This window comes from Protomyctophum bolini (genome assembly GCF_963924005.1).
Source record: "Protomyctophum bolini genome assembly, chromosome: 19".
Lineage (NCBI taxonomy): Eukaryota > Metazoa > Chordata > Actinopteri > Myctophiformes > Myctophidae > Protomyctophum > Protomyctophum bolini.
The window spans coordinates 31,220,154-31,239,337 of NC_137880.1; the positions used below are offsets into that span (position 1 = coordinate 31,220,154).

General features: G+C 40.0%; 2 protein-coding genes across 3 annotated transcripts; both read left to right on the top strand.

Moving 5' to 3' along the window:
• Window positions 1–1,148: 1,148 nt before the first annotated feature.
• LOC308333866 (alpha-1,6-mannosyl-glycoprotein 2-beta-N-acetylglucosaminyltransferase) lies at window positions 1,149–5,230 on the top strand. Its single transcript, XM_080790375.1, has 2 exons — window positions 1,149–1,254; window positions 1,359–5,230. Exon 2 carries the CDS (start codon window positions 1,635–1,637, stop codon window positions 2,895–2,897), a length of 1,263 nt encoding a protein of 420 aa, XP_080646501.1. The 5' UTR covers window positions 1,149–1,254; window positions 1,359–1,634; the 3' UTR covers window positions 2,898–5,230.
• Window positions 5,231–5,681: 451 nt separating this feature from the next.
• On the top strand, window positions 5,682–19,147 carry brox (BRO1 domain and CAAX motif containing). Of its 2 annotated transcripts, none has more exons than XM_080790627.1 (13): window positions 5,682–5,787; window positions 6,317–6,454; window positions 7,555–7,661; window positions 9,769–9,865; window positions 11,135–11,230; window positions 11,354–11,426; window positions 11,661–11,766; window positions 12,119–12,208; window positions 12,392–12,477; window positions 13,240–13,321; window positions 13,873–14,023; window positions 14,859–15,018; window positions 16,503–19,147. In XM_080790627.1, exons 2-13 carry the CDS (start codon window positions 6,354–6,356, stop codon window positions 16,587–16,589), a joined length of 1,236 nt encoding a protein of 411 aa, XP_080646753.1. In that variant the 5' UTR covers window positions 5,682–5,787; window positions 6,317–6,353; the 3' UTR covers window positions 16,590–19,147. The 2 variants fall into 2 exon arrangements, with proteins under 2 accessions (XP_080646753.1, XP_080646754.1); XM_080790628.1 differs by having other exon boundaries at window positions 5,702–5,787; window positions 6,320–6,454.
• The last annotated feature ends 37 nt before the right edge of the window (window positions 19,148–19,184 follow it).

Consider the following 19,184-nt stretch of genomic DNA (forward strand, 5'->3'; position numbering starts at 1 on the left):
TGAGGTGAGCTCCAGCTCACCTCATCTCACCTCCATCTTCTCACTTCCTCACTCCATGCCACCATGACGGTGGTTGATGAGGGAGAGGAGAGTGTTTCTCTCACTCAATTTACACATCCGGACTTTCCCAGCGAGGTCAGGACATGAGCCACTGACAGTCTGCATCTGTATCCAGCAATGACAGTTTTGTAATTAACAAAACAACCCACTATATACTATATACTATATAGTGACACTCTTTATCAAATATGGCTTCAATCTTACAGTCTGCTAGCCTGACACTCAATTTCTATTTAGTTTCACTTCATTATTCAACATAGGCCTTATTTAGCCTGCAGTATTGTGTGTGTGTGTGTGTGTGTGTGTGTGTGTGTGTGTGTGTGTGTGTGTGTGTGTGTGTGTGTGTGTGTGTGATGTGTGTACATGTGTGTCCTCAGCATAACTCGGGCATCCCGGCCGTAGCATCCATTACATGTATTAGTACCCTGTATACAGTGCATGGGTCTCTAGGCCTAGAGACTATAGGCCTATATCACCTTTCACTGACATCCAAGCCCTGCATTTTAAGATCCATTCAATAGAGGACTAACAAGCTACTTTCAGAGACTTAAATTTTGTTTTAAATGTAGTTGAATAACATACGGTAGTATTCATGTCTAATTTGTTACTTAGTTGGAATACATCCTTTAACAAACTTCATGTGTATTTAAACTCTGTGGTAACACAAGAGCCACTTCCAACTCGACATAATGTCAAGCCTGAAAGTGTAACCACGGTATGCAAATAATGCAAATCAACTGATCTGCCAAAGAAAGCCACATGATGAGCATATGCAAATAGATTGATTCATGATACATAGCTCCTCTTATTAAGGATTAATTATTACATAGGCCAATGGCCATGAGTCTGACTCGTTTCAGATATATTTAGCCCAGTAGGCCTATATACATTAAATGATTTCTTTCTTTCTTTCTTTCCTTCCTTCCTTCCATGTTGTTCAGATGGTCCTACAGGGAGGGAGGGCTGTAGGCTACTACACTTCATGTAGGTTCTAGCAGTCTCACATTACACGACTATAGGTAGACCAGCGATTCGTTGAACAGGAACCCGGCCTGTCTGTTCCCGTTGGCTGGATTGTACACGTCAGCAGTCAATAAGTCACTGTAGTCGAACCAGAAGATGGTCCATAGTCCTATTAGTCTCTTCCTGGTATGAGCGCAGCCAGCCTGCACTGACACATGACACCTACGTTTGGTAAGTAAACTTAACGAAAGTGAATTAGATTGTTTTAAAACTTTATTTAAATGGCAGTACGCTGCCTCTCCGTGTACACCGTGACACTTCTGATGTTTTTACAGGTGCTAAAGTGGCAGAATGGAGCGGCTATTGTATCGCAGATGACTCCGTTCTCAACATTTGGACACAATCGAGCCGGCGAAAGAAAGCCACCAAGGAACTTTTGACACTTTATTTACGACTCGTGTCGCTCGCCAAGACTTGTGAAGCGCCGGGAGTTTCGTTTACTACAGGGAGAAACACGACGGAACACGGAATAAAAGTGTTCACAATGAAGCTCTCGATTTGTACGTGATTCAAAACCGTTATTATTTAATCCAAAGATACTCGACGCGAACATGAGGTTCAGAATAAACAAGAGGAATCTGCTCACTTTGCTGGGTATTTCCTTCATAGTTATTGTGACTCTCATGTTTACTACACGTGTATTAATAATGTCTGATGATGAAAGACCTAGACCCAATACTTCGGCACAGGAAAGCCAGGGTCGACAATCGGGTGACATACTTAAGTTTAATTTTGGTTCTGTGCCAGAATTGACTCAGTCCGTTTATAGTGCCAATTACAAACAGAACATTCTCAATGCGGATAAGTTTCCAGGGGACCCGAACCTGGTGTTGGTTGTACAGGTCCATAACAGACCTGAATACCTCAGAATACTCATCAAGTCGTTGGAGAACGCTGCCGAGGTCCACAGTTTCCTCCTTATTTTCAGCCATGACTATTTTTCACAGGAAATCAACTCCATTGTGCAGGGGATAACTTTCTGCAAAGTACTGCAAATCTATTTCCCTTTCAGCACTCAGCTGTATCCCAGTGAGTTTCCTGGGCAGGATCCAAAGGACTGCCCTCGAGACATAGCCAAGGCCGAGGCCCTGAAAACAGGATGCCTCAACGCGGAGCACCCTGACTCGTATGGACACTACAGGGAAGCCTCCATCACGCAGACCAAGCACCACTGGTGGTGGAAAATGCACTTTGTGTGGGAGCGAGTGCAGGCTATGCAGGGCTACAGCGGCTTCGCGGTCTTCCTGGAGGAGGACAACTTCATCCTACCCGACTTCTACCATCTCTACAAGTTGATGGTGGAGCACAGGAAGAGCAGCTGCGCGGACTGTGACATGTTGGCTTTGGGGAACCACGAGCCCTTCGTCGACTTCGCCACTGTGTCCAATAAGGTGCTGACCACTGGGTGGATGTCCACCAAGCACAACATTGGCATGGGCGTCTCCAAAGACACGTACTACAAGCTGATGGGCTGCAGCAACGACTTCTGCACCTACGACGACTACAACTGGGACTGGACCCTGCAGCGTCTCTCGGGGACTTGCATATCAAAGCCCATCAAGGTCCTGGTGGCCCAGGGGTCCAGGGTTCTCCACACAGGAGACTGCGGCCTGCATCAGAAGGAAAACTGCAGGCCTGAATGGGCCTTGCAGAAGGCAGAGGAATCCCTCCTAAAGGCCAAAGATAGCCTCTTCCCTCCATCTCTTGTCCTGAGCGGCACGGAACCAGTGGACCACAAGCCGCACATGAAGAACGGTGGATGGGGAGACGTTCGAGACCAAGTCCTGTGTAAAAACTATTCCAAGCGCCTGTGATCTGCGCGTTCACCCCATTGAGAAATGTTACGGATAAAACTTTGTTGTTGGTATGCTGTGGAAGATGTGCCAGCCATTCATACACATGGATTTTCAGGGTTCCACTGTGTTGACTTTTCCGTAATGTTTATGTTTTCTTTCAGCGAGGGAGGTCTTCCAAGGGTTAGGAGTTAGGACCAAATGAGGTCGGAGAATGTTGTGTGTGTTTATGCAGCTAGGCATCGAGATTAGTTTTCAAAATACTTGTTTCATCACCAAAGCTACGCAGTTGCCAAAGACGTTCCTTGTGTGTTGCGTCATGTGTGCCATGCATGGACATTATTTCAGTGTCAGGTTTCTCTGGACGTGGCATAAACAAAGACATATTGATGATGTCAATGTAGGACTAGTAGGAGGTGAGGATAAAGTGTATGTTGACATGTTGACATGTTAATGACATGCATACTGCAAAAGAAAATCTTGTCTCACTTGTGTGTGACATGTTTAAATCACGGGAAGTGCAGAATATTGAATTACAAATGTTCCGATGCAATATATTTACACATGTGATTGCTTTTTATGGTACAACTTTAAGTGGGACAATCAAAAATGCACATTAATGCATACACCCATATGTAGGGTTTACTTATAGGACAATCATCAATGTATTGCACACATTTAAGTTGTAATTCTTGCAAGTTTAACTTGTTGCTTTTGAGCCAGTGATGCCTTTGTAGACTGTTGACCTCACCTACAAAATGTATGAGATGGACATTCAAATGGCCTTTTATGTTACTGAATGTACGTAACTTTCTGTTTGTTTCCATTGTTAACTGGGTATTGAGGGAGTTGGGAACAGTGGTTTTACCTCTCCATTTAGAAAGTGAGTGTGAGTGTGTGAGTGTGTGTGTGTGTGTGTGTGTGTGTGTGTGTGTGTGTGTGTGCGCGCGTGTGTGTGTGTGTGTGTACGACTGAATGGAGAAGTAAAATAATGTGCACACATCTCACTAAACTTGAACACATTTCTTGCCGGCTCTGATGAGAACTGACTGATATCGATTCATGACTGTCACTGTTTGCTGTGTGATAGGAATGAGTGAACCTTGTGGAGACTTTGTTCAAATTTGGGTTTGGCAAACAACGTTTGTTTTTGTACATTTGCACATCATTTAGTTGAAGATATGCTAGCATATGTCTTGATTTTGTGACCAAAATTTAATACATTATTCTTAATAGAAAAGCATTATCTTTAGCTGTTCCAGGCACTTGTAGAATTTACATGACACACTGAATCATAAAGCATACAACACATGGACTTTTACTGGCATATAATGTAAAGAAAAACAAAGTAAAAACAGTAATGTAAGCTAAATGATGTCATATGTGCATACATTTCTTGTTGTTATGGTGTTGCCAAAACTTGACAAAATGTTAATTCATATTTTAAGAGTTACGTAGATGTGGCCTTGCTGGTATTGCATATGAATATGTCATCAACTCTTGATCGTGGCATTTCTTTCCCCAGGGACTTAATTAAAACCATGTGAAGGCCTTTGGCCTTTATGCAGATGGACTTTGTAAGGGTAGTCTGGTCAAACGGGAACATGTTGATCATCATTCCACTATTGCCATACACTTTAAAATCCTCAGTATTAAACGCTTTAAGTCAAGGGGGCTCTTAAACCCTCTTTACTTTTCCCTTTATCCAAAAATTGCAGATCGTGTTTCAAGCGTGTAGATCTGCTATTCTTGGCTATAAGGATGCTGGTGTTCAAGTGGTTCAATTTACTCCTATGTCCTTGGGTCCACTACTGAAGACATGTCCAAGTAGAACAGTCTCCAAATGTAACCAAGTGGTTACATTTTGTTCTAGTGGTTACATTTTATGCAAAACACTTGACAACCCTGTATATTTCGTGGCTGTCCATGACGTTTATTAGTTATGGACAGTTTATTTTGCCCTTCAAATTGTAAATATGTATATGTGCCTTATTGGTTATGGGTCAATGTGATAAACAAATGTGAAATTAGAACGATTCATTGCTCTTAACATCTATACTGTATTCCCTTTCTTTTCTTTTTCAAATCTTTTTGCAAAGCACAATCTATTCGTTATGAGCCTTATTAGATTTGGTTTGGGTTGTTTCTCTTCGCTGTTGTTCATCCATGGACATCTTTATGAAAGGTAACTTACTGTGTTTGTGGGGAATTCTTGACTCGGTGTGTGAGGTGTACATAATTGTTCAGAGTCAGACCAAATCTTTGTTTATTGTCTGTGAAATTATTGTTAATTTCTCTATTTTCACATCACCCCAATCATTGCCAAAGTGGGAAAATAAAAATGGTTGATTCTTTCACTGCGTCTGTCTTTACACAACACAATATAAACACAGCTTTTCTCCATCCTATTGTAAAATAATAACAGGCATTCGTAGGAAAAGAAGGAGCTGTTTTTCCTTTTATTTTTTTGACGATGGGTTCTCAGATTGGCTTTGACTTATTATATCTGTCCGCCTATGAAACATGATCATTGTGGGATGATCATGTTTTTCATTCCAAGGGCGTGTTTCACTCCAGAGAGGAGGTTTTTGGACTGTGATCATGATAAAAATCGGTAAACAAACAAGCTCTGAACACAAGACAACGCTGATCACAGATCAGTATTTCTCAGTAAACGGCCAAACAAGCCCTGAACAACCACAACCATAGTAGACTGTGTGTAAAGAAACCACAATGCTGTCACTGATCACAGATCCGTCTCGTATTTTCTTACACATAGATCACATGACTCAGTACTGCCGTGTGATTGGATACAACCCATTCGTGTTTATTTCCGGAAGTCAATTATTGTCTGTCAGAGTTTCCAAAAGGGCTTTAAACGGACCCCACGGCGCTGTTTTGTTGTGCTAAGGTAACAGTGGTCAACACGCAATACTTTTATACTTGTTTTGTGACTATCTTCCCTCAGTGTTTAGCGGCACACTAAGCCAGATGCCAGGAGGCCTAGTTTGATTTCCATTAAACTGTATACGTCTCAACATGCTAATGTTAGCTGTCACGTTTCCTGTAGATTACGTAAGGTATTTTTGTCCTACATTAGGCAAATAAATTGAAAGTGGTTTTCAACATTATCATCACCACAGAAACAGTCCATGGAAGTGTTTTTGTCTATTATTTGCCAAGTGGACACGAGTAAAGGGGCTAACTAGCGCATTAGCTCCTTAGCATCACAGCGAAACGGGCCAGAAAATCATGTCTAAACGTAGTAGCTTTTTCTCCTGGTTCGACTAGAGACATTGGCTGAACATTTGAGTAAATACTGCTGTCCAAGATCAATCCGAAACTCGTCTCTAACTCGTTTCTGTTGTTGAGACCAGTTCAGCAGGTAATGGCTGCGAGATGAGATTTCAAAGAGAACTGTTTCTCTGCTTCTTCCTCAGAAGCTTCTAGGTGTGTCTTCATCGTCCAACCCACAGGATGGCACATTGGTTCCACAGAAATCCACTGAAGGCCACTGCGCCGGTTTCCTTCAACTTTTATGGAGTGGCTGGAAGCCCTGCTGCCAATAAGATATGCAAGTATGTAGTAGTATATAGTTAGAAATGAATGCATTGCATGATGCTGAAATCCTGGCTGTTAACTCTAGTAGTGTAAGTGTGACCAATAATAGTCCATTTGGTTACATTTTGTACATAAATGGATACATTAACACTGGATTTTACTGTGTATCCTATCCATATTTCGTGTACTGTACACAACGCCATTAAGACTTACACATTGCAGTAATCTTGGTCTCTAAACTGCCTCCCCCTGGCGCAGCCGGGGCGCCTGATGGAGGGGAAAGATACTGGTTGGAATAACGTGTTCCTTCCACACGCTACGTCCAACCAGGGAAACTCCCCCCTGTCAGGTGGAAAGGAGCAACTTGGACAATCAGGCATGAAGGAAGCATGAGTTCAAGTCCGTTGCTCTCCCCATGTCCCCGATATATGTGGACTAGGTTGGTGGAGGGTGTGTAGAGCCCAGGATCACATTAGATAATTGACACGGGTGAAAAATGGGTTACAAAATCGTGGGATAAAAATTATAGAAAATAAAAAAATACTTACACATTAATATTGATGTAACTTATTGTTGTGATTTCAGTTGACCAAACATTTGGTCCCTAAAGAGTCTACCTGTGTGGTGACGTTTCAGTTGAGTCACGTGCACAGAGAACATGATGACACCACTCAGTATCACACAAGCTCACGCTGAAGTTTAATACATACATAATAGAGAATATACAGTATTGGACACATTACGAGGCCAGAAGATATGAGACAAGGACAAGAACAGATAGGAATAGAACATCTATAGTATCATTGTGCACAGTCTCTAATAACATAGTTGATGGTCATCGTATCACAGATATGAATTATGCTTACGTGAGTGAGTCACCACATGTACACTGTGTGTCAAGCAGATAAAGGTCATGACACATTTTTTCTATATATTTTATTCTCCTATTACACATTTCTATTAATTCGACTCATTGCAACGGTGTCACTCATTTTATCTCAAAATCCTGTTTGCCGTGCAAGATGGTTGTGTAGCAGCGTAATGAAACACTAACTATGAGTATGAATACTGACTGACTGTTATATTTTATTTGCTTTTTTTATTAATGTATAACAAGTGATTTGAGGACAACCAGAGCTCGGCTACTGGAGATGTTCACTGATGTCACCTGCGATCATGAGATCATGAAAAGTGCTACAGATGCCTACTTCTCCCTCTTACAAGGTGACCATTTGCCCAGTAGTTGGCTGACTAGGGTTCATGCCACTTTAGAGAAAGACAAGTAATAATAACTATTTGTATAGCACTTTTCAAAAAAAAAAAAAAGTTTACAAAGTGCTTCACATACAATACATAAACAGGCAATTCAAATCAACAATGGAAATTAACAAAAACAAAAGAGCAATACAAAAATAATGGAAAACATGATAAAAAAAGAGAAAGCAGAAACTAGATGTTCATTAAAAGCCTTTCTATAATAGTCAGTTTTTAAAAGTCTGAAATCTAATTTCCAGTGGTAGCTAGCAGCGAAAGCCGTCACCAGCTTTGTGTTGGGGTGGGGGTCAAACTTTGTCTGCTGATCTAAGATTACGGGAAGGTACAGTATGTGGGGACAAGAGGTGAGAAATATGCCCCGGTGCCAGTCCGTTTAGTGATTTAAAAACAAACAAGTTAATTATTATTATTATGCCTTATTGTATCTACAATAAGGCATCCGCCTGTCCAAATCCATTTCTGGCCTGGCCAAATTCCATACAATGAGAAAAGAGAGAGGACATAAACAAGACCTGAGAAGTGAGAACTATTAGTGGACAGCTGAGTGGCCTTTCCGGTAGAGCGCGACCCTCAATCACCCATTGGAATGTAAATGCATGCATTTCAGCCTTTGTATCCTACTCGTCTGGCAGGTATATCTCTTTGAAAACCTTTTAGTGCTACGATTTTGCGCGGGGAGACGACAATTAACACATCTTGCCTGCCCAAAATGTAATTCCTGGAAATGCCACTGGAACACGACTGGTAACCAGTGCAGTGAGTCAAGAACAGGAGTAATATGATATTTGTTCCGGAAAAATATGTAGAGAGAAATCAGAGCTCCAGAAGCATTACCAGGGTCCCGGTCTTTTATTTGGAGCCAAAGGAATTTATGGAAACAAGATCATCGCAAAAATGCGCAGAATAATAATAATTTCAACACACAGACTAATTTTAGTTCTGTTGTAACAGACATTCCTGACTGTTGGAGACAGTTATATGGGTCATGTGGTGTTGCGTGCTACTAGCCTACGTCACTCATAGTAAAGTCAGCTGTTCGCGAGGCGGCATTTCATAAATGGAAGGAGAGAGGGGGAGAACGGGGAAGGTCCAACTTCGTTGACCGCAATCTCTTTTTACTATGCTGTGGTAATGAACTGTTCTAACTTTAATAAAATATAACAAAAGCAGTACCCTGGCCTGGAGCAGTGATTAACATGCAGACAACGACTAAAGCAGCGAGTCTGACAGCTAAAACGTTTCCCCGCTTTAGCCTCTCGGCGTCATACGTTTGTCAAGATAGACGCCATACACTGACTATAGATATGTAAATGGCATGATTCAATCAAGTCATCCAACTGAGACAAGATATAAAAAAAAGAAGATAGTGAAACTGTATGTGAATTAGACCTGGTATTAGGTGAGAGCCAATATTTAGTTTTCTTAAAAGTATAATACAAGCTTAATATAAATTCTTGATATTAGTAAGTGATGAAAAATCTATACACTATTAGAAATCGCGTCAATGGGAGGCAGTAAGGAATGTGGGTAAATAAGAAATTCTATAACTCAATGTTGTGCCCATATTCAATGTATATGACAAAAGACATTTCACTCTGAATCATAATGATAGTGCCATTGTTCTCCACCCACACGCCATGTTGGTATGACAATTATGAACACTTTTTGTTTGTCTAGTTAAAAAGTGGGGTCTGAGGACCCACAGGGGTCCTTGAGGTTGTTCCAGGGGATGCCCAGCTAAATGATAGTTTGGAAACACAAGGACCCTTATGGGTCTGTAACTCTGAGTGTACAAATGGAACCAAATGGACCCTAACGGGTCCGTTCTTTCCATTTGAACACTCAAGAGTTAAAGAGATAGAAATGGTCTACAATAAATTTGAGCTATGTATGTAATGAAGTGCTTAAAGTTTTACAGTGATGAAGAGTTAAGATACAGTGCACTCAAGCAGTGTTTTATGCAATAGTTTTTTTGGGTTTTTTTTTTGTCCTCCAACGTTGCATTTATTTTTGGTGACTGCGTTGCTACTATTTTGACTGGTTTATTGTACAATAGGCTTCATTGCGTCTCTGGATGGAACAACACAGGAGAACAAGATGAGATTTATTCAGAATTTCAAGTGGACAGACACCTTACAAGGAAACACACCGAGGTAAATCTGCACACACTGGACACATAATTCATCGTACGACACTGTCACGCAGAGAAAATAGCCTATCTTCAAGTCTGCGAAGTGACATTATGTGACCTTGTAGATCAGCAATTTTTTTTTTCAAAAAGTAAAAAGAAAGAAAAAAACGTTCACCCATGCCCGAAATATGGACACCAGGTTGAAAGTGGTCAAGTACCAATACTTCTTAGTTGAAAGTCCACTGATGGAGGATGCAGGAACGTGCATATAAGGAGCCAACCAGTACCCCTGTGTAGGGCTCGGTGATTAACTGAAAATAGGCTACCTCTAAACCGATATTTAGAACCAAATAACTGACTTAACTGATCTTGCTCATGTGGATTATAATCTACAAGCATGGTCTTTCATTTTTTTTCTATCAAATAATTGACACAACGTTACATTCTAATAGATTATTTTTATAATCTACAAAATAATCGATTTGTCTGATAAATCTATTAACCCGGTATTATACAGATCTGGTGAAAACAGCAAAAACAACACAATAGAAACGAGCTCAAAATGCTTTTGAGCTTGTAGAAAAAAGATTGTGAATCACATAATCGAGGCAAAAGTTTAAAATATTCATGATATTGATTCGAAGTGATATCACCCAGCCCTATTCAAGAGGCCCTTGCCTTATTGACTCCATAGGACCAATGGGCTGTTTTTACCCTCAAATCGGACAGTTATTATAACGCCACTTAAAGGTCGATTTCCGCAAAAAGAAATAAAGAGCGATTACTCGTACAAATTCTGTACAATTCTTCATATTCTTTCCTGATTGACTAAGATTGGCTTCCAAAGTTTGCAGGAGTGGCTCATTTTGAACAAAATGCCTCAAACCATGAACACAGCATTCCGATTGCCATGAAACTTTGCACGCACATTCCAACTAGGCCACGGAAGAAATGCCACCCTACATTTTCCCTACAAATCGGCCTCGTAGGGCCAGGCAGATTTATGTGAGCGGCTAATGTACAGCACTGTTGGACAACAAAATGCCTCAAATCATGAACGCACCGTCGGATTGCCGTGAAACATTGCTGGCCCACAATAAGCTACAGTACCTCCCCTGAGGAGCAAATTTTTCTTGTTTATTTCTCTTTTGCCAAATCAAAATCGAGTTGCTCTCTGCCCTGCTCTCAAATACAAAAGCTAGTCTAGGTCATTTTGAACTGTGGCTGGTGGCAATTTTCCATCCTCATAACTGACCACCCTGTTTGTTTTCCCATTTTTGTCTCCCTGTAGTGCTCAGCAGGATGCCATCTTTGAACTGGTTTCCATGGCCTTCAACGTGGCACTCTGGTACACCAAGTTTGCCTCACGACTAGCAGGGAAGGAGAAGTATGTCTTGTTTACTTCTATCATGTATTGTCTGTTGATCTGATAAATGCTCATCAACATGAGCCCACTGTATTTGGCATTGACGGATACTTGCAAACATTACTGTTTTTGCATCTTTGACAGCGTAACGGAGGCAGAAGCAAAAGATGTCCACCGTAGCCTGAAGGTTGCTGCTGGCATATTCAAAAACCTCAAGGTGAAAAATGTGTACTTACTTAAGTACATTAAGTACATTACTGAAGCGTCCTGCAAAAGTTTACTGTATATTAGTCCTGCATCAGACAAGATATTAGAATGTACAATATGTGCATATATAACACTGATTTACCTTAAATTACATTTCCTTTGAGTTTTACAGGGTTTTTCCATGTCTCCTGTCTTAGCCTCAGCAGACTGTTGAAACCTTATATGCCTGGTGTGTTTATCACAGGAGGTCCACATCCCCCGTCTTATCACCCCAGCTGAGAAGGGCAGAGACCTGGAGCCGCGAGTTATCGATGCCTACATCATCCAGTGTCAAGCAGAAGCACAGGAAGGTACAGCACAGCACTACAGTTACTAGCCATTATAAATCATAACAAAAGTTAATTGCCATTGCAGCCATAGCTAGGATATAGTAGCAGATCATTAAAATGAATAAATAAATCAATCAAATAAAGTAATGTCTGTCTTTTCTCTGGTCAATTTGGACGCCTTAGAATCACTTATCAGCTCAGCCATAGTAAAGTGTATGATTCATTGCTGAATCATACACATACACAGCATTGCTGCTGGCTACTCGGATAATATGCTATGATATGCTATCAAATATACTGTTTATATCAATGTTTTTTTCCTATCTTGTCTCTGGCTCTTATCCATCCTGCATTTCCCCTGTCTTTTACACAGTGACAATTGCCAGAGCGATTGAACTGAAGCATAATGCTACACTCGTTGCAGCTTTGTCGTTTGAGACGGCAAACTTCTATCAGAAAGCCGGTCAGTGTTTTTGCTGTAGTGATGTATGCTTCATTTTTACAAACATTACTACTCTGGGTGCTTATGTAATATGTTCATATTAACCCCACTTTCTGTCAAATATATCGGGTTTACACAGTAAGACAGCAAAGCTGTTTCCATTGCATGCAACATAATGGTTCATTATCGTGCCCATCTCCTCAGATCATACGTTGAACACCTTGGAGCCAGAGTGCAGCAGCAAGTGGAGGAAATACCTTCAACTGAAGCAGCACTTTTACATGGCCTATGTAAGTCCATCATGCACATGGTTATTTCGTTTTATAATAATCGCCACCTGAATCTCTAAAGATAGACTGATATTAACCTCCAATATGTGTCTACATTCTTTGGTATTGAGGTCTCGCTGCATAATACTGAATTTGTTATTCATATTTTTAATCACACAAAAGTGTAGTGTGATGTGAGGAAATGTCATGCTATAATCAGTGCTGGCATATGAATTAGTAATAATTATGTATGTATCACTGCTGAAATATCAACATTGTTATATATAAATCACTATCAAACAAGCAGAATTGTTTTCTAACCTTTTGAAGCTGGTGTTTCTACCTTAAAATCTTTACCATTTTGAAAAACATTTCGGCATATGAGAAGAAGCAGAGCTTGGGTACCTATAATAAGTCGTTACTGGGAGCTGATGGTAGGTATGACGCTCCACCTCAGCTCCATCTCCCAGGGGTCTAGTCTTGGAAAAGGGGATAGACACCCTTGTTGGGCTGATTACCAACAATAGGGCACTTCGACCTAGTTACTTACCTACCCAACCATTTGGACATTGTTCACCCTCGGGTCCAGTTTTGCAACATTAGACTAAAAGACTAATAACAGCTCAGTTCTTTCTGGGCAGCTCATCGGCCCTTGGCCTTGTATATGGCATGTTTTGACCATTTTTCAGCCCTGTTTGGAGTCCCAGCTGTGAGAGGGAAAGAGCACACTTTCTTATGCAAACAATGTTTCTTTTTATTTATGGAAATACCTTCTGTTGGCAGGCATATTGCTATCATGGACAGACTTTGCTGGCAAGCGACAAGTGTGGAGAATCTATTAGATCGCTCCAAGAAGCTGAGAAGTGTAAGTACGTCTAGGGAAAAGGCGAGATTCCTAGAACCGTGCGTATGCGCTGCATACTGTATACAAAACGTCACAGTCTAATTTCAGAGAAAGATGACTAGAAACATGTAGGTTGTGTGTGTGTGTGCATGATTGTGGTGCAAACATACTCTGCAGTCTGCATGCATGCGTTCATTTCTACTCAACTTATCAGCACAGTATGTGTAATAATCAAGGTATTCCATTTAGTATGTACAGATTCAACTGTCAATTCTCATGTTAATTAAACTCTTGACTCTCGAGTGTACAAATGGAACCAAATCATTTGTACACCCTCTGAGTTAAATAAAGACTTTTACGGTGTAGTCTGTAGAATGCATGTGCACATAAGCTGTATATTTCTATTGGCTTACATTGAGGTCCGAGATCAATACATGATAGGATGAGGCCATCAAGTGTAAGCGTTGCCGTTGCTTTGCTCACATTCTGTTCTGTCCATGTTTCCCCTTCTCACTTCTCGTCCGCCACGTCTGCCTGCTGTGCGTGTTCTGGGCATGATGTCATTGCTTTAGGTTACTCCCGTGCCGAGGCCCTGTGTAAAGACTACCGGCAGACCAAAGGCCCGGGGAGCACAGCCAAACCCTCGGAACAGCTTTTCTTCCTCAAGTTGGGAAGCCTCATTAAGAACACCTTGGAGAAATGCCAACGAGAGAACGGTTTCATGTGAGTCATACATTTCAGACGGAACACGTTGTAGGGTTGGGCGATATTGGTGGACAAAATAAAATATCCTGAGATATTTGACTACGTAAATACCTCGGTCGAAAAAATATTGGTGCTCTCACAAAATGCATCATGAGCTTTTTGATCAATGAGTATCAGTAATGTTTATGTAATAAGTAAGCGGGTAAAGGTCATTAATAGAACGGCAAAGACGATACATAGTCCACACCATAAACATCGAATATCCCAGCTGATACATGTACCGGTATATATCACAGTGTCGATGTAATAATAATACTGAATATTGCGCAGCCCTAATGTGCAAATGTGAAGACATCTCAGTCCATGCAGAAAACTGTTGACTTTGGCAGACAAATACTTCTGCATACAAAAACATGGTGCGTATGCTTAAAAACAGGGCAGTTAATAAAGACGTGCGTCAGGGCTGCTGGGTCGCAAGACAAATTTCCGTGTGAACTGACAATAATATCATGGCATGCATATGTGAAAGTGTATCTGCTATACTCTTCTACTAGGGACAATATAAAGTAACCCACACATGTGGTAACATTCTTATATTTGTTGACAAATATAAACCATTTATTGCACCTTTTCTTTCTGGATGATGGCATCTGCTAAATGCATACTTGCATTCATTTAAAAGCACACAAGGCTGCTTAATGTGGCAAAATCCCAGCACAGAGATCCAATTGGTCCAGACATATGTTCAGCACATTTACTTTTTTTTCCCTTCTATTTAAAAAAATAATAACTTCTACCAAATTACCTACATTTTTAATAACACTTTAATATGTATTATTTTACATGCATCCAGATACTTCCACAAGGTCCCAGCCGAGGCGCCACAGTTGGAGTTGAAGGCCAGCTATGGCCTGGCAGAGCCTCTTGCCTTTGAGCTACCAGCCCTCAGTGAGCAATGCACTCCTGAGGTCTATGCCACCTTTGACCTCACCAAGGGGGCCAAAAACGACAAGGTACTACAATGTGGCTTAGTGTATTTTTTAACGACACAAACTTTCTATATACTTTGTTGTATGTCAAATGGCCAATCTACAACGTGATGTGAGCTCTTGTACTTTAGGTCTGCTATTTCCGTTCAATGTTAATAATAATTTTCCTTTATTGTGGATGTTCGCTGAAGCCTACTATAACTCAGAATAGCAATGTGGTTAAAGTTATGTTGAATTTTAGAAGAACCTTGTTGTGATATACTGTGAGTCCAAATAATACTTCTTTGTTAGTGATTGAGGAACTGGATGTTCCAACCTAAACTTATATAATGAAACCTAATTCTATTAGTATTGAGAATTAGTCATGAGAATGGAATCACTACTTCCTCTACTTTCCTCGATTGCAGAGTAGTCATGCTACAATCGGGGTTCTGGCGGTTTCTTAAACTCACCACAGATGGAGAAAAGAAAGGGGCAGAGAACCCATCAAAATGTCTACTATGCAGGTCAAGACAACTTGTATGTGGAATTGTCGATCAACACTGTGGTGTGACAAAGAAAGTCAAAATCAGGCTTCACTAAAAAAGTCCTCGGATCCTAACAACTACTCTCTCACGTTGAGCCCAGCTACCTGTTATACTCCCCCAGCACGTACATACTTTTCAGATGTTGCTCTACCAGTGTATTCATTTCACACACAGAAACCTTATGAAAGAACACATTGGAACACCAACAAGGAAGTTTAGATTTCCTGCCCTCTCCACTTTCACTAGTACTTACCTCCCTCTGTACCTTGCACAAGTGCTGAGCGAGCGCTTCAGCGATGTCTGTTTTATAAGCCACACTAGGCTACTTTATTTTAGTGGCATGCCTAATATCATTGTTGCATTTAGGCTATGTGCAATAATGCAACTGCAAGCCAATGTTTAGAGGCATTATATTGCCTTTTATTTGTTGACATTAATATGTTTGTCTTCACTGAACTTTGAAATTGATGCATCTCTTGCCAGTCCTTGAGTGACCTCTAGGGGCCATTTTGGTGTTCCACAATGCTGTTATAGTTACATTTATTTCTACCCAATAAATAGTAAATATCGTTCTCCCACATCTGATTGGTGATCGGTATCGAAGCTTTCCGGCTTCAGGTGATTCCTGATCGGAGCATCCCTATCACATAGCACTGAAGCAACAGATAACGATGATCGACAGTATTTGTACTTGCAGTCTCTTGCCCAGCTTGCTGACTGTACAAGGCAAGGTTCAACATCCCTTTAAGCTGCAATGGATATGCATGATATGAAGTCAGAACCCCCCTTCATTCTTCCCTGGTTATAGTTGGTAACTTTATTTTGACAATAAACATACAAACGGGAAGAAAGGGTCTTTATACGTTTCAGAAATAAAAAAATAATTAAATTAGGTTTACGACTTTACGTCATGAGTTTTCTGATCGTTTTTCACATCTTATGTTGGTAACTCTATTCCATGTTGTGCTGCTTTGACTCCAGGCCAAACCCAAACAGGAGGAGGAGGTGAAGCCTGTGAAAGAGCCTGACTTGAAGCCTCAGAAAGATACAGGCTGTGTCATCTCCTAAACGCAAACTCACCACAGCCCCTCAAGACTCATTAACACCTACTGTAGTGAGGGAATCCATTTTCTTTCAATGGAAAAAGTCATCTCCCACAAGGAAAAGGCTTTCTTTTTTTCTTGTACTGTATTCATGATGTTTTACTTTTTTGCTGATAAAATGCAGTGCATTTACTTATAGGCTGTACCACATCACCTGTCAGACATCCATTATCCTCTGTGAACTCCCAAGCTCTCTGGCATTGGAATGCACTGGCTTGCCCTCAGATACAGAACATTTAAAATGGAGAGAAGGGGGAAAAAACAAATCACACGTTGTTAAAAGCCTTAATTTTGCCCTCATTACAATGTTTAATTTGGGTTTCATACGGCAATACAGTATGTACATACTGACCACTTATAAATTTGTTTTCTCTGTTAACTGTTCCTCAGGCAGCAGAATGAGCAGATAATGGAAACAAATTAAATACATGAGATAGTGGGTCCTGAACCGGTATTGGTACCCAATTTATATAAGCTCTGAATCTGTAGCCTGGGTTCCAACTTCCAGCCTGAATCGCTACGTTCCGTGATTCTGAATTGTCACTCGCTAGTGACATTTTCAGATCCGCGGGAAGCAGCAAATCAGGCTGGAACCTAGGCTACTGAACCTGGGAGATTGAGTTCATACAGTCTCATAGGTAAACTGGCTGGCCTCTCAGATCCTTATCCTGATCTGGACCATACAAAAACCACACCTAAACACAACCATTTTAAACCGTATAACTAAACCTTTCAACCTAATAACGTAAACACAGCCATTTTAACCATACACATAAGCTTAACCATATTTAACCTCACGCCTAACTAAACACAGCTATTTAGAACATAACTCAAATTAGCCATCTCTTACCTAATGCCTAAATTGAACCATTTTAAAATGATACACCCACATTTAATCTGTCTCTGATTAGCTATGGTTTAAATAAACATACTGAATAATGAGCTCTTAATATTGTCGGGGGCAAACGAGATAAATTGTTTAATATTTGATTGGATTTGGTTACTTGGCTGCACACGAAGTTGCATCAGAAATTTAAATTATTATCTCATCCTTTATTAGAAAAATGAATTCCTAATAAATTTGACTGAAACAGTATATGGATAGTTTTTTTTTAATCAAATTTAATTTTGGTATCACCCTCACCCAATCATCCCATGCCTGTTCTTGGAAAACCTTTAATTGACTTCCAACTTTTCAAATAGAGATTTTCTATTTAATTTTTTAATCAAGAATGCCTTAGACTGATGGAATGAAAATTGATTAAAATTATATTAATCAGCAAGAAAATGGACAAATTGAACAATGCTGCATGGTTTACTCTCCTGGGTCTTTTTGGTTTAATTGTAGCATTTTATCGTCTATTAGTTTATTTTGTATTTGTATTGCATGATCCAACTTTTTAGTTATTTTTTATACATGAGTACTGTAGGTATCTGTTCTATATTTTTAATATACATTGTTAAACAAACTTGCGGCTACTTGGGGATTTTGTAAGAAACCATTGTTAATGTTAGATCATAATTTATTTATATTGTTTAATGCTTTAGATAACTATAACAAAATGGTGATATAAAATTCCCATATAAAACATCCTGAGGTTATAATTTATATAATAACTTTTCCTGCTATCCTCTTTAGAAACACCAGTATAGTTGTTGAAACGTGTATTCTTGTTATGCGTGGAATTGCTGAAGTGTGCTTTTCAATGGCCGAGAACAAAGTATTGTTTTATCCTCCTGATTTACTTAAGTTGTAGCCACATCATGTATGTACAGAAGTGGAACGACTAAAGTAAAGACGTATACTGAGGTGGGTCTGAAAATGACACACGACTTTTGTATTCACAATATGATGTCATTTATAATATAGTTGAGGAGTTCAACGTGTTTTGAAATGGATGAACAAGGTGTTGAAAATGACTAATACTGATTTGAAGGAGTAAAAAAAAAGAAATACAGGGAATTTCAGATTAATTTTAGCTGTCGATCATAGTCTTGTTTATGCTGTCATGTACTTCTACCATTCTTTCACCTTAACATACTATAGCTTCTCTCTGCTTTCAATGGATATCTTGGTGGTGAGCAGGAACCTACCTTCTGGGGGCAGCAGTACAATTCTGAACATAGGCATTGAAGTACAGTAACTATATTGTAATTTATCATTTCTACATATTGCAAACCCTTTGCACTTTAAAGTCACTTATGCAGATTTTCCAAGGAGTATGCAGTGGGGAAAAGCGCTGTAGCTTGTGCACGGTTATAGCACTGTTAAAGAAGATTGGTTAATACCCGTTTCTTTATATACGGTCACGTTGGCTCAATACTGTATATATCAGGTACAGTAGATATAATTGAGAAACGAATACTAGATAATTTGGACCAATGCTGTAACTGTTTCATTCTTTCTTTTAAAGATGCTTATTGGTGATATATTCTGAATCATAATGTACACTATTGTAGCCTTGTCGGATGGTGTCCTTCATTTAAAATGTGTTTCAAATGGAAATAAATATTCATAAAAGCGTGTGTGTGTGTGTGTGTGTGTGTGTGTGTGTGTGTG

Bases quoted from the DNA above. Each gene is read 5' to 3' on its own strand.
- LOC308333866 (XM_080790375.1), top strand. From the start codon at position 1,635: ATGAGGTTCAGAATAAACAAGAGGAATCTGCTCACTTTGCTGGGTATT.
- brox (XM_080790627.1), top strand. From the start codon at position 6,354: ATGGCACATTGGTTCCACAGAAATCCACTGAAGGCCACTGCGCCGGTT. The intron at 9,866-11,134 runs GTAAATCTGCAC...GTCTCCCTGTAG, and splicing joins TTACAAGGAAACACACCGAG to TGCTCAGCAGGATGCCATCT. The intron at 12,478-13,239 runs GTAAGTCCATCA...TTCTGTTGGCAG, and splicing joins AGCACTTTTACATGGCCTAT to GCATATTGCTATCATGGACA.